Source organism: Octopus bimaculoides, chromosome 1, assembly GCF_046866305.1.
Source record: "Octopus bimaculoides isolate indiv1 chromosome 1, ASM4686630v1, whole genome shotgun sequence".
NCBI lineage: Eukaryota > Metazoa > Mollusca > Cephalopoda > Octopoda > Octopodidae > Octopus > Octopus bimaculoides.
Genome location: NC_142928.1, coordinates 192960985 through 192977691, shown reverse-complemented (window position 1 = coordinate 192977691; position 16707 = coordinate 192960985). Strand labels below are relative to the sequence as shown.

Here is a 16707-nt window from a genome sequence, read left to right as displayed (position 1 = left end):
TGTTGTCTTAAATTCATGCTTATTCATTTTCTAAGCTTCCTAAATTCATGCTACGTTATATTCTAATCACCCAGAATTCATTGCTCTTTTAAAAATTACGATTTATGCATTGTTGTCTCTCAAATATTTAAAATCTACAATTAAGAGCCCTATCTACTCGCTGGCGGTAACCCGCCCTCCCACCCCCTCCACCGGAAGTTCATTCCTCTGTCATCCCTCTGTCATCCCACCCCCTCCACCGGAAGTTCATTCCTCTGTCATCCCACCCCCTCCACCGGAAGTTCATTCCTCTGTCATCCCACCCCCTCCACCGGAAGTTCATTCCTCTGTCATCCCACCCCCTCCACCGGAAGTTCATTCCTCTGTCATCCCACCCCCTCCACCGGAAGTTCATTCCTCTGTCATCCCACCCCCTCCACCGGAAGTTCATTTCTCTGTCATCCCACCCCCTCCACCGGAAGTTCATTCCTCTGTCATCCCGCCCCCTCCACCGGAAGTTCATTCCTCTGTCATCCTGTCAACCTTGGCCATCCTCTCCCCTACCTTTGGGTAGCGCATTAAGGTTGAGAAATGTTTGCAGGTTGTAGGTACTGTTTTGCTTATGAATTCTTCCAATTGCAAGTTTTCTTTTCAGGTACACGACACTGCTTTTCCCCTTCCCAGGCTACAGGCCCACACCCCCAACACCCATACTGTTAGGATTGGCACTCTCAACGTCGGCACGCTGAAAGGTAGATCTGGTGAAATTGTTGAGATGCTTGAACGGAGATGCGTAGATATGTGCTGCATCCAGGAAGTAAGATGGAGAGGAGGTTCTGCAAGGTTCCTCACAGGCAAAGAACACAGGTACAAGATTTTCTGGGCAGGGAACACTGACGGGGTCGGGGGCGTAGGAATACTTCTAGCGGAGAAATGGGTGGATAAGGTAATCAAGGTCGTTAGAGTAAGTGACAGAGTACTTAAGATCAGACTAGTGCTTCATCATAGATTAGCTACTGTCATCTCAGCCTATGCACCTCAACCTGGGCTACCAGATGGTCTGAAAGACCAATTCTATGACACCCTCTTGCAAACTACCTCGTCGACGAGTGACAGGGACCTTCTCTTTGTGGCTGGAGACTTCAACGGTCATGTCGGACGTCGTGCTGGGGGCTTCCATGGCATACATGGAGGCTATGGCTTCGGTTCCCGCAACGAGGAGGGAACCAGACTGCTGGAGTTCTGTGATGCAACCAATCTTATGGTCTGCAATACCAACTTCAGGAAACCTGCCAGTCACCTAGTCACCTACCGCTCCGGCAGACACTCTAGCCAAATCGACTACATCCTCGCCAGAAATAGGGAAAGAGGGCGGCTTATAAATGCCAAAACCTACCCTGGCGAAGAATGTACCCCACAACATAGATTAGTAGTTAGCGACTTTGGGATCAAGGCAAAATGGGTGCCCAGAATTAGACAGGCTTGGAGAAGAAGGGTGTGGAAGCTTAAAGACCCTGCAAACGGACAGAGACTTAGAGACAAGTTACTTGAAGCATTTAACGAAATAGAAGGGGATATAGCATCATACAACGTGGAAGACAATTGGAGATTTCTGCGGGACAACCTGTTGAAAGCCACCGACCAGATTTGTGGGTGGTGTAAGGTCCCCTCCCAACCCAGAGTAACGTGGTGGTGGAACAAGGAGGTAGACAGGGCTATTAGACAAAAGAAACAGGCTTGGAAGGACTGGAAGAACGGTGGTAGCAGGGAATTGTACCAATGTGCCAGAAGGGAGGCTAGGCGACAGGTTTATTTAGCCAGAGGGGAAGCAGATAAGGAAAGATTTGCCAATGTTCTGCGCCGTGAGGACCAAAGACTCGAGGTATTTCGTGTTGCAAGACAGTGTAGGAGAGAGAATAGTGATGTTGTAGGAGAGAAATGTGTTCGCATGGATGATGGTACGCTTGCATTAAATGAGGATGCAAAGAAAGAGGTCTGGAGATGCCACTACGATAGATTGCTTAATAAAGAGAATGAATGGGAGAAAGAGAGCCTGCCTTATGTCGACCCAATAGAGGGACCAGCTATCCGAGTTGATAGTACCAGGGTAGATAAAGCAATTAAGAGTATGAAGACCGGGAAAGCCCCCGGCCCATCAGGAATCACTGCAGAGATGCTCAAAATATCTGGCAGTGTTGGCTATAGCCTAGTCACCCGTATTACGAACCAGGTGATACACGAAGGAGTCATACCCTATGACTGGTGTAGCAGCATCATAGTCAACTGCTACAAAGGTAAAGGGGACGCTTTAGATACAAATAATTACAGAGGCATCAAGCTGTTAGATCAGGTTATGAAAGTTACAGAGAGGGTCATAGCCCAACTAATTAGGGAGCGAATCAATTTAGATGAGATGCAGTTTGGGTTCGTGCCAGGTAAAAGCACTACTGATGCCTTATTTCTAGTGAGACAGTTGCAGGAGAAATACCTAGCTAAGGATAAACCTCTGTACCTGGCTTTCGTTGACATGGAGAAAGCCTTTGACAGGGTCCCCCGATCCCTTATCTGGTGGTCAATGAGGAAACTTGGGATAGAAGAATGGTTAGTGAGAGCTGTGCGAGCCATGTACAGAGATGCTGCCAGTAAGGTGAGGGTTGGAAATGAGTACAGCAATGAATTCCGGGTAGAGGTAGGGGTCCACCAAGGTTCCGTCCTCAGCCCCCTATTATTTACCATAGTCCTCCAGGCAATCACAGAGGAGTTCAAGACAGGTTGCCCCTGGGAGCTCCTCTATGCTGATGACCTTGCCCTAATTGCGGAGTCACTATCAGAACTAGAGGAGAAGTTTCAGGTGTGGAAGCAAGGTCTAGAATTGAAGGGCCTTAGAGTCAACCTAGCTAAAACCAAAATCCTAATAAGTAGGAAGGTAGATAAAACACAAACCCCTTCAGGTAGATGGCCCTGCTCAGTATGTAGAAAAGGAGTAGGTAGTAACTCTATAAGATGTACCCGGTGCAAGCTATGGACACATAAGAGGTGCAGCAACATCAAAGGCAGGTTAACTAGCAAGTTAGTTTTTGTTTGTGGCAGATGTTCAGGTGCAATAAAGACTGCAAACAAACAGGAAACAACTTCTATCTCATTCCAGGGTGAAAAACTAGAGGTAGTCGATAGCTTCCGCTATCTGGGCGACCAAGTTAGTAGTGGGGGTGGGTGCGCTGAAAGTGTAGCTGCTAGAATAAGAATAGCCTGGGCAAAGTTTACAGAGCTCTTACCCCTGCTGGCGACAAAGGGACTCTCACTCAGAGTAAAAGGCAGACTGTATGACGCATGCGTACGAACAACCATGCTACATGGCAGTGAAACATGGGCTGTAACTGCTGAGGACATACGTAAGCTCGCAAGGAATGAAGCCAGTATGCTCCGTTGGATGTGTAATGTCAATGTGAATACCCGTCAGAGTGTAAGTATCTTGAGAGAAAAGCTGAACATTAGAAGCATCAGTTGTGGCGTGCAAGAGAGACGATTGCGCTGGTATGGACATGTGGTGAGAATGGAGGAGGATAGCTGCGTGAAAAAGTGCCACACCCTAACAGTTGAGGGAACCCGTGGAAGAGGTAGGCCCAGGAAGACCTGGGCTGAGGTGGTGAGGCAAGACCTTCGTACATTGGGCCTCACCGAGGCGATGACTACGGACCGAGACCTTTGGAAATGGGCTGTGCGTGAGAAGACCCGGCAAGCCAAGTAAGATCGTTGCCAGTGCCCCTGGACTGGTTCTTGTGCGGGTGGCACATGAGATGCACCATTTTGAGCGTGGCAGTTGCCAGTACCGCCTGACTGGCTCCTGTAGGATTTTCGAGCGAGATCGTTGCCAGTGCCCCTGGACTGGCACATAAAAGACACCATTTCGAGCGTGGCCGTTTTCGTGCGGGTGACACGTAAAAGCACCCACTACACTCTCTGAGTGGTTGGCGTTAGGAAGGGCATCCAGCTGTAGAAACTCTGCCAAATCAGACTGGAGCCTGGTGTTGCCATCCGGTTTCACCAGTCCTCAGTCAAATCGTCCAACCCATGCTAGCATGGAAAGCGGACGTTAAACGATGATGATGATGATGATGATTCTATCTGATGCTGTAACAACTCCATCATGGTATCTTCTATTTTAAATTTCATACAGATATCACTCAAATCACTTAATACCCCTGAGTTTGTATTAATAAATCTTACAATGTCTATGTGACTGCATCATAAACAATTTGCCCAATACTTCTATTCCACATAGAACATCTTTAAAACTACCTAAATTTCTGTGCTGCTCATAACCAGTGAAACATTACAGTTTAAACATTAACTTCAATTATCTGTACTAATCATTCATTCAGAAAATTCAAGACAGTTCACCTCTCTTCATATCAACAAACACTAGCACTCCACTGGTTACGATGACAAGGGTTCTGGTTGATTTGATCAATAGAACAGCCTGCTGGTGAAGTTAACGTGCAAGTGGTTGAGCACTCCACAGACATACACATCCTTTGAAATACAAGTACAACTAATTTTTGCTGGCTGAGTAGATTGGAGCAGCATGAAATAAGTGTCTTGCTCAAGGACACAATGCACTGTCAGCAATCAAACCCACAACCTTACGATCAGGAACTAAGTACCCTAATCACTGAACTTGCCTTCGTTATCAACAAACAACCTGCAGTATCAAGAATATGCGATATTTCAGATATTTTCCCCATAACTAATTGAATGCTTTTTAAGATGATTTAAGTATTCTTTTAATTGTTTCAGTCATTTGATTGCGGCCATGCTGGAGCACTGCCTTTAGTCGAACAAATTGATCCCAGGTCTTATTCTTTGCAAGCCTAGTGCTTATTTTATCAGTATCTTTTGTCAAACCACTAAGTTATGGGGACGTAGACACACCAACATTAGTTGTCAAGCGATGGTGGGAGGACAAACACAGACAGACAGACACACACACACACACACACACATATACGACGGGTTTCTTTCAGTTTCTGTCTACCAAATCCAATCACAAGGCTTTGGTTGGCCCAGGGTTGTAGTAGAAGACACCTACCTGTGATACCACACAGTGCGATTGAACCCAGAGTCATGTGGTTGGGAAGCAAGCTTCTTACCACACAGCCACTCCTGTACCTATCATACAAATAAATAGTTCTTCTGAGTACAGGTCAATGCTGTCAAACTTTTAGCATAGAATGTAAAATAAAGTCCAAACACATATAACAAGTCTACACCATTATAGAACTGTATCTTGAAATGTTATTAAATACCTTGTAGGTTACCAATCTTACAGGAAACTGTTTTATATATTTCCTTTTCAGATAGATTATGATAGACCTAACAGAAATATCAATTTAAATTCAGATATTACATTAAAATTGTTTCATATATTAATTCAGACAAGAAGTATGTAGAATTAAAAGGTAGTCATAATGATCTACAACTAATTTTATATATATATAAGTACACCAAAGAATATTGAAATGCTTGACATATTTCATCTTGCTGTGAAATGGAATTCAAAAGGTATTCTTACATGTTCTCAACAACACAGTGCATAAATTAAATTGCAGTTTTCAAAAGTTCTCAGCTGAGTATAATTAAATCTGGTCATTGTGACATTGAAAATGAATAGCTTATGGCTAGATTGAAAAAGCCTCTTAGCTCACACAAAGAGTACCAATATGTATGGTGTTAGTTTGACAACCAGGAAGAAATTATTTACACAACATAATTTTTTTTATTGTATATTTATGCTTTTAAAACATTTTGTGCAGAAATATTTTCAACTTAGTTTCATTTAACATTTCGTTCAATATTTCTATACCATACCAAATTTAAATATGATAAAATGTTTTGAAATATTCACAAATATTCAAGGATCCTAAGACACACAAATATTTATGACTTCTCTTATCAAAGAAAAAACTATTTGATATGTGGTCAGTCAAAAGACTTTGTCTTCATAAGTTGGTCTTAAAAATCAGAATGCACATCATTCCAATGCCAAACTTTACCCAATACAGAAATACAACTACTTATTTTATTGACAGTGCTGAAAGGTTAAGTTGATCTGGACTCCCATGAACCCAATCTTCAGAAAGGTCAGAGAATGTGGGACTAGTATTTGTTGTAACTTTGGGGGGTTTAAATGCAAGTTGTCCAAAACAAGGGAAGTGAGGTGCAAACTGTTCCCTTGTTTTCATCAATGAATTATAAAAAATTAAAACCAAAAAGCATATTGCAGCCATCAGCAATAGGAACATTCTAATTTGATAACTGTGACTGGAAATTCATTTTTAAGAGATAATGATACATTAAAGAAAAAGTATGGATTTCTTACATTAGCACAAGGCCATAAATTTACAGGGAACATGTTTGACTAAACTGAATCTCAGTATATGACTGTTTTTCATACCTTGTGGATGACAAAGCTAACCTGGGCAGAATTTGAACTCATAATGTAAATGGACATAGCAAAATACCCCACTCCACATGCTATTTTGTCTGGTGTTCTACTGAGCCTACCATCCACCACCCTCAAAAAAAAAAGAAAAATTGTGAAGGCATTATATAAAAACTATAATTTTTGCAACAGAACTGAAAGGATGCTCTTAAGATTATTGATTTACTCATGCAAAGAAAACTATATAATGACAACTTTAAAAAAAAATTAATTTTCCACTTCACACCATCAACACAAAATAAGATTCACTTAAAAGAAAGTAGTAAAACTCTAAACAAATCACTATTATGAATCACATATTGCATTATTTGGAGCATCAAACAACAGAAAATGTATTCTTCAAAAGTTATTCAACATACACAAATCAATTAAAAAATATAGATGAAAACTCTCAAAGGGACATTTTTTTGATTCTTTAAAAATGTAATGGGAAAAGAAAGCCTCTGTGAATCAACATAAATTGGAGAGAAGCAAATGTATAAACATAAAATAGATTACATATACATGTATACATTTCCCCTGTAATCTTATAAATCTGAGACTGAGCCCATAAACAGAGAAATAAACATGAAAACAGTTACATATCTTAATATTTTAATTCTCTAACAGACATACAACAAACACATTTGCAGTTCACCATACACTTAAAAAAAAAAAAAAACTACTTGAATGTTTGAGTTGTTAAATGTTCCTAGCTGGAATTCAATCTAGGACCTGCTACACAACCAGGAATGTGACATCTGATGACAAAGATCAATCTATTGTAATAGAGATTGCTTGCCAACATAACATGGCAGTCCTGGTTTAGGACTAATGTTGCTGTAATTTAGCCCCAGGAGACAGCATCTCCAGCTGGCTATGCGACATAATCTGTGTCCTTATATTTTCGAACAAGGGAATCTAGCACCCCAACTCAGCTCAAAACAATATCTGTGTATCACGATTTCTGGGTTATTTCTCTTCATCAGCACAGAATAATTGTTCGGCTAGAGATGGCGCTGCCAAATTCCCACTCGAAATATATAGTTTTTCGAAGTGACAACTAGTCATATTGTGAGATTTAAAAATTGTAATTTCTAAAGATCAATCTAGTTGAAACATACTGTAGATATTAAATATTATTGTGTGTGTGTGTGAGTGCAGGGTCTTCAGGCTAAATTTGACAGTTTGCATAAAAGGAGGAAAAGGAAACACAATATACCATCCAAAAATAAAAGTATTTTTAAAAGAATCAAAAAGTATCAACTAGATTATGGCTGGGAGATAAGTTTACTCAACGTAGCCATCCTCAGTTTCCCCCATGGCCTCAAGATGGCTCTGGAACCTGGTGCATGCATTCCTCACTGTGTCCCTGGGAAGATCTTCAAACACCTCCTTGATCTTGGCCACCAGTTCAACCTTGGTGTTGCAGGCAGAGTGGTTGGTGTCTTTCTCAAGTGCACCCCACATATAGTAATCCATAAGATTACAATCAAGGGAATTAGGATCCCAGAAAATGGGGCTAATGAAGTCATAAAGATTCTCTGACAAGCACTTCTGACCCTTTCTGGAGCTATGGTAAGGAGTTGAATCTTGCTGCCATACATATGGCCTTCCAGCAGCAACTCTCTCCTGCCAGGGATTGACCACAGACCTAACAGTTCCACTTAGTCATCTGAATTGAGCCAAAGATGTAGAGGCGAATTCCATCATGCAGACACAATCAGAAATCCTGCTGTATCCCTTTCTGCTGGCCACAACTTCAAAGTCTCCATTGCAGCAGTCCATGTCACATCTTACAGCCTTTACAATGTTTACAGAGTATTGAGCAGTAGTCATGGTGTCGGCATTTTGACACACTGTGCAAATCATCATGACATATGCAACTCTTTTCCAATAATCAGATAGTTTCCAGTCATCCATGTCAGTTAACTTTTTCTTAACTACAACTTTAATCTTTTTTGCTCTCCAATGTTGCTGACTGTTCACCAATACATCTAGCTTTTCCTGAAAAAAGGAGACATAAACAAAATCAAATTTAGCCCAAACACCCCACACATACACACACACACGAGTCTAACAGATGAAAGTTATAGTTAAGAAAGTACAATCATATAATAATGTAATTCTTTTAATAGTCATGTATGTTTTAATGCTATTCATATGAAATTCCAATTAAAATATCAATAATCAATAAAACATTTCATGATGAGTGCCACTATTAGATTAGGATCATGTATTCAATTTAATTTCTGGCTTTCTTCATTGGTTTAGATCTTTGCCAGAACTTTCTCTAGTTTAGAACTGAAGTCTGAGCAATATGGAATGAATGATATAGCATACTGATAGCTACATAAAGTTGTGCTAAAGATTAAATGGAAACAAGAATATTTGAATACATTCTGTATGAAGTCGCTGGTATACTCTCTCTTTTACTTGTTTCAGTCATTTGACTGCAGCCATACTGAAGCACCGCCTTTAGTCGAGAAAATCGACCCCAGGACTTATTCTTTGTAAGCCTAGCACTTATTCTATCAGTCTCTTTTTGCCGAACCACTAAGTTACGGGGACGTAAACACACCAGCATCGGTTGTCAAGTGATGGTGGGGGGACAAACACAGACACACATACATATATATGTATATATATATATATACACAACGGGCTTCTTTCAGTTTCCATCTACCAAATTCACTCACAAGGCTTTGGTCAGCCCAAGGCTATAGTAGAAAACACTTGCCCAAGGTGCCACACAGTGGGACTGAACCCGGAACCATGTGGTTGGTAAGCAAGCTACTTACCACACAGCCACTCCTGCACCTATCTTGATAATTATTTAATAATGGTTTCAAATTTTGGCACAAGCCAGCAATTTTTTAGGGAGGAGGTGGTGGTTGATCAATTACATCAACCCCAGTACTTTTGTTGTCAACCCTGAAAGGATGAAAGACAAAGTCGACATTGGCAGAATTTGATGTCAGAACATACGTTGGAAGAAATGCTACTAAGCATTTTGTCTAGCATGCTAACAATTCTACTGAAATGACTGTTCAGAGGTATACTCAACCAGGATGTTAAGCCACAAATTGTTGAAATTATTTTAAATTTAGAACTATTAAAATTATTAAATTGAATTTATCTAAAATATATTTCATACAAACCTAAATAAAATTTTTAAAATATTCAATAGGCTGACCTTAGACGAAGGCTGAAACGAATATCGATATGAAAAACCAATCAATACAACTAGAGAATGGACATGAGCAAAGAAAAGAAAATATGAAGGTAGAGTTAAGAGATCATCATGACCTAGATATTCAAAACAAGCAGATAAATGGCTACATACTTCCTTGAAATACAGTTTGAAAAGACACGTCATGGTAAAGAAAACCAAGCATAAATAAACTTGAAAATGCTGACATGAAGAACAGTTGTAATACAAGGAAATATTTAGAAATTAGACAAAGATAAAAGGCTTGTAAATTCCTAATCACTTCCACAAAAAAATAATTAAGATTGAGTTTTTATGCAGTTTAATTTTGAAGTTAATCCGTTTTCTATAAGAACAGAATATAGAATACATTGAAAAAACTAAGAGACGAAACATATAGAATAACAAAAAAAATATGGATGTAATCTATTAATCAATGTACTTCTAATTTACATTTATAAATATCATATTTTCTGTTCCTTACCAATAAAAATAAAAATAAAAAATAAAGTGGTGTTAAGTTTAACAGTGTTTATTGACTCAGATCATAATTTACAGGGTTGCCAAATTTGTAACCTTAGGATATCAAGAGAAATGGCGAAAACAGTTTAGTTTTTCATCTAATTAGGAGTTATTAAAATTGCTAAATACCAGTGATATGGTAAATTATTGAAATAACAGTATTTGAGATTTGGGTTAGAAGCCCATAGAAGATTCTTTTCATTGCTTCCAGATGTAGCTAATTTATTTGAGAAATGTGATGGAAATAGTATCAGTATATTTGATTTTGTAACTATTAATAGCAGATAAGAAAATTTCACTTCTAGATACATCATAGGCAAGGTCAAGAATGGTTGGAAGGAATTTTAATATAGTATCATTTATTTTGAGCATCAATGGAGGTGATCTTATTCCCACACACACCCTCTGTGTGTGTGTGTGTGTGTGTGTGTGTGTGTGTGTGTGTGTGTGTGTGTGTGTGAAGACCAACCATAGGATGTTGAGTCTCATGGACAAGACGACAAAGGATGAAGAGAATTGGTATTCCCCATGTTCAAGAAAATCCGTCCATCATGACAAAAGCGAGGTCCTAAAAACATCATGTTTATGACTATACACACAATGGGACCTGCCCCAACACCTAATTTGTCCCTGTCAAGCCTTCTGTACTTCTCATCTTCTTAACGTTCATCCCATCACCCCTCAACTACAGCACTATTTAGCTGTATTTATATGATTAAGCATATGAGAGCACAACAACACATACTTCATCTCCTTTTGTGCTACCAGTTATCCCACTCTCTAGAATCACTTTCTTTTGATAACCATGATGATGACGATGATATATATATATCATTGTCGTCATCATTTTATGTCTGCTTTCCATGCTAGCGTTGGTTGGATGGTATGACAGAGAACCAGTGAGCTGCAGGATTGTGTCAGGCTCCAGTGTAAGCTTTGGTAATTTCCATAGCCGGATGCCCTTCCTAATGTCAACCACTTTATAGAGTGTGTTGGATGCTTTTTACATGCCACTGACACAAGTGAGTTTGCTATGAAAATTTGCAAGACCTAAAAGAACAGAGAAAAAGGAGAGAAAAACGCCCACTACTAAGCAGAAGTATTTGGGAGAGAAAGGTGGCTTTATGCAGGTGATGAAAGGCTCAAAGAATGATAGAGAGACAAGCACAACTGTCCTTCTATAGAGGAGATACATGGTTGAAGAAACTAAGAGGAAGGTAGGAGTTAAATCAAACTGTCAGGGAGCAAGGTGAGCATAAAAGAGGATACAGACAGTAAGTCATAGGAAGGGACGAGAGTATGTGGATGCATTCATGGGGGTGTGAACCAGTGGAGATAGAGGTTAGAGATTAATGTATTGAGTGATGAGCAAGGGTGGGGGTGCAGATGATGGGGGAGATATAGTAGTGGCTTAAGAAAGAGAGTAGAGTTAAGAGAGGTGTTTAGAATGAAGTATAGCAGAGGAGAGATAGGGCAGTGGCTAAAGGCACAGGAAAGAGGTGATTGGTTAAGACAGTGTGAACAGGGATGATGAGGAATGTGGGAGATCATTAGGGAGGGGATGAGATGTAATATGTTCTGATTCTGATTTCAGGTGAGCACAACAGCTGAGGAGTACCATAGATGGGGGACAGATGAAAACAGAAGCAGGACAGAGCCTTGCAAGGATATACAAGCATAACAAAGTGGTTTTAGGATATTATTTTTGCTGTAATGGACGGGTCTTCTTGAACACAGCAAAATAACAATCTTGCTCCTTTGTCATCTCTTCTGTAAGGCTTAGCATCTTGAGATCAGCCTTCATTATTTCCTACTATATCTTCTTGGGTTTCACTCCTCCAGGAGTTCAATCCACTTTAACTGATTAGCACTTTGTCAATACACATCACAAGACCAAATCAGCACAATCTCCTCTCTTGCATGCTACATCTAATTCCTCTTATGCCTAACTTTTCTTGCAGCTCATTTCCCCTTTCTCATACATGCACACATCCAGCAAAGCGTACTAACTTCATTCCTCTCTTGCCTTCGCATATCCTCTGCATTCAAGGCCTATGTCTCACTACCATACATTAGTAGAATTGTGGCAATGCTACTAATATATACTAATATTAAGCTGTCCATAACTAACATACATATAAGCAAACCAACTTTCCCATCTTATATTCAGCTATATTTTATGTATGGCTACATTATCCAATGTGTCCTGTTTTTAAGATGGTAGGATATAATACGAAGGAGGTTTAGGTTCTTTTTGATGACAGATTTCCTCAATGGCTCATCACTAGTGTATCTATTATAAAGGAGTCAAGCAAATTTCCAATGAGAGCCATTTAACATAAATTAGGTTTTGTGCAATTTAAGTGAAAAATATCAAAGGTAAACTTTATTTAAAAGCACAGTTACAACACAGAAGGTTCATAAGTAAGTGAATGTGATTGATTACATTTAAATTAATGTGTGAATTAGGGCCTATCATCAACACTAATGAGAGACATGTCAAAAGATTTTCATGCCATACAGGAAAAAGAAAATGACACCAAGCTTTTACCCTTATTCTGAACTTTTGCAAATTGTAGTCAGGAAGAAATGTTAATAAGAGAAATTGGCTTCCAAATGTCACTGTGTTGAAAAAATATATATATAAAAAAAGACAAACAAGGGATTCATTTCAGAATGTAGCTTAATACAACACAAGATATGATAGAATATAGCCTTACTGAATCAGAATAAATGTAAAAGTTGAAAAAAAAAAAGTGGGGGCAGAATTCTGTTTTAAATTTTATTTAGTTTTGCTATATAAGCTATTACTTCTTGTTAGAATGTTGAATAACTGCACAAACATATCTATTTTATAAGGATATTTCAATATTAGTGAATGGAAATGCAAGGTTTAATATAAAAAAATTTTTTTTAAAGGTTTGAATAAAATAAAAAGATTTTGAAAAGAGAGTAGACAACAGTTAATGCTTATATGAGAGCTAAAATAGGTGATATAAATTTCTTCAGGGGATCAGAGTAACCTTTTACTTTGTAGCATATATGGTTTTCGAAACTGGCAAAGGTTAGGGTGTGTGAAACCACAATAGATGTTGACCTAAATGTTGAACACATGTTCAGAAAATGATTGGGAAAATGGGAAGAGAACATAAATTAACTGTAGCAAATTAACATAGAGAAAAATTCCACAAAGAACAAAATAAAAGCAACAATTCATAAAAGAAAAGGGAATATGACTAATTCTGAAATCAGAAATAAATCATTTTGATCCAGTCAGTTGTCATTCTATATACTGGCACAATATCAGAAATCCCTTTAATTTGTTTAGCAAAACAATTACCAAAAGAAATTAATCACAAAGCCTTAAATAGTATAATAGCCATCAAATATACATTTGGAGATTGCTAGGAAGTCCTCATAACAAAGAGAAAGCAAGTACCAATTTCTTATGCTTCAAGAAAACAATTACAACAGAATTATACAAGAAATTATACTCTCTTAATTTTGAATAATATATGCATGTAGACTATAAATATCACATGAGCAAACGATTCTTCATGTTATCTGAAGGTGTCACTGACCAGCTAGAAATAGCCAACCAGTTTCCTAAGAAAGATAAAACAGGATGGTCATGGTCAGAATACTTATGTTCAATCATGGTTGAACTGACATGAAACAACACGTTATTCATTACTTAGCAATGGGATTCACAGAAAAGTGAAGGACTGAAACACTGAATACATTTATTCAGAAATCAATATGATTCATATTAGATAAGTAAATCTGTGAACTTATTGGAAATATATTACCTTCAAAGCGAGATCATGAGTCAATAGAATACAAACAGAATACAAATGAAAATGAATCCATATATTTAAAAAACTAAAAATGACTAATGCAGAGAGAATATGCTTAACAATAAGTATGAACCTTATTTTCTGTTAGATCAACAAGTAGTTGTCAGTTCAATTGAAATATACACTAGCATTTGGAAGAGAGATAACGTTCCCTTCACTAGATTGGCTGTTTATTTGCAGCATGTGAAAACACTTTTTGCATGTTAATAAAGTTTACTGTAAAGAAAGGAACAATCTTCCATGGGGACATGACAATCTGGTTACTATTACCAAGACAATCATCAAGGAAATCATCTAGTAACAAATGAACAAGGTGTCGTTAAAACCCTCTAAGTCACTACAAATGCTAGAGACTTCCCAGTCTTTAATGATCTCTTACGGCAACCTGAAACATAAATAAAACATTGCCACATTACATACTGAAGACTTTGGTTCTTTAGAATAAGAAGATGATTGTATAGAGGTTTAGCAACCAGTTGCTAAACCTCTATGCAAGTTGTTACTACAGAGTCTGACTACACCAGTCTAGCACAACACTGGCCTTCTCTCTGACTTAGAAATAAAAACTGTATACTATTTTAAAACCTTTAAAACAAAAAGGAAAAAAATGTGTGCATAAAAATAAATCTTGAAAAGATGAGAAAGATTTCCTTTAGGACAAAAAAAAAAGGAACCTGTTAAAAAAAAAACAGTAATATAAAAATGAACCTTTTTCAGATTTAATTTAATTACTGTATATTAAATCTAAAAGATGTATTTTATGTTCTTATCTACAAAACAGAGAACACTATATTAACTTTGAACAAATACTTATTCTAAAACTATTCTGGAAACTGAAAATCAAATGTAATAATAACTAAATACTGATTATAGAATATACTGAGAATGACATGCAGAAAATTGTCTTCAACAGTTGAAGGTTCTTCTATTTATTTTTTAAAAATGAAACTGTTGAATGGAATATCTATGTATAACCATCAGTAAAATTAATGTAAAATTACCTAGACTTTAATTAGAAATTTACATTTATGTAAATTAAGAACTGACCCTATTTAAAAAAAAAAATACAGATTGTTAATACAAACTTGATGTTTCTTCTATCAATGGTAATAACAGTAATACAGAATTAGTCATATTTTTATATCTAAAATGTCGATGATTTTCATTTTAATCTTAGATTTTGATAACATATTTTGAAATTTCCTAAAATGAATTGTCTTAGCTTATTAGTGAGAAGCTTGGCATGAGGATAATACTCTTTATGAGGCTCTCTGAGACAAGAGAGATCAATGTGGTTATTATTTCAGTTTGAGCTTCTCTATAACACATGTAGGCAGTAAAGGAATTCCAGAGGGTCCAATTCTGGGAAGACTAATTCAAAAAGTATTTCAGTACAGGGTTTGAAGGTGAGATATAGTAGGGATCACACGTATTCAGCTGACTGCTTTCATTTTTCCTCTACCAAATTCACTTGCAAGGCTTTGATTGGCCTAGGGTTATAACAAAAGATACTAGCCCAATTTGTCAAATGTCCTTCTTGAAGATACACTTTAGAATATTTGTGCATGTGTGTAGCAGTAGTTCTGTCCCAGATATGTGAGCAGTACTATGACATAGGTCTAGGATATTTATGTCTATAGCCATAGCAGCACTGTTCTAGATATGTGTACAGTTCTTTAATGTAGGTCATACTTCAGATTTGTAGAAAGTCACTGCTTGGTTAGAAAAGGAAGGGCAGTGATCATGAATCTTTTCAGAGCCACTGTGACTAGTGAGAGGAAGGAAGGAAGTTGTCCTCAAATTGGAGATCTGGCTCAAAAGCTTGCAATAAAGTGTATTCTGTTAAGGATAAGGACAAATAGAGTTAAGTGATGAAGGGAGTTGTTAGCAACAATATTCATTGTTTTTAAGATATGAGAGCAATAGGTTGGTTAATAGAGTGAGAGAGTAAATGACAACTGCTTTGGCCTCTGCTCTACCAGCAGTGATGTAGGAGTTCTAGGAGTATAATCATTTATAACCTAATTTGAAAATGCATCTTGAGTTTCATAATCTTAGATTCAACACCACACTGAAGAAATCCAGTTTAAACCAATATGTGTACATACAATTCAAATTTTATAGTTTTATTAACTATGAATTAAGAAACAGATTAACCCTTTTGATACAAGCTTCTTGTTTTTAAGTGATTTGAATTAAAACCATCCATCAAAATTTCATTCCAATTTATGCTCCAAACATCAGCTTAATAATCAAAGTTATTTTACTAAATTCTTCATTATTTTCAAAGTTAATAGAAACTTAGGCAGTGTATTTCAAAGGAAATATAGTAATAAAAGAGTTAAATATAATTCTAATTTATATAATTATTGCGAAAACAAGTGACTAAAGGATAGATTTTTCTCACCCTTACTAAAAACAGATGTACCAATTAAAATTGTGGTTAACAAAATAATTTACCAAATGACTTTCAAATTGTCAGAAGAAAAAGAATATTTCATATATTTAGGAATAGATTGTTAAGTAACTGAAGTAGAGATGTTTTAAATTTAATATTTCAAATCATGTATACTGAAGTATTCAGAAAATAAAACAGGAATAAATTTAAGTGATAATGTAATAAAATTGTTGAATTAAATTCCTTACTTTTTCATATC

At 37.3% G+C, this 16707-nt stretch overlaps 1 protein-coding gene across 2 annotated transcripts in view; it reads right to left on the bottom strand.

Annotated features, from left to right (window-relative positions):
* LOC106877593 (cyclin-dependent kinase 14) overlaps positions 1-16707 on the bottom strand; it is a 172568-nt gene that overhangs the window by 117502 nt on the left and 38359 nt on the right. The window contains exon 1 of one of the 2 annotated variants that reach the window (XM_052973464.2): positions 5069-5144. The exons of the other annotated variant lie outside the window; for it this stretch is intronic. Within the exon in view, the coding sequence (XP_052829424.2) occupies positions 5069-5105 (37 nt within the window). The 5' untranslated portion in view covers positions 5106-5144. Of the gene's footprint in view, positions 1-5068; positions 5145-16707 lie in introns of those variants that run through there. 2 annotated transcript variants of the gene reach the window in all.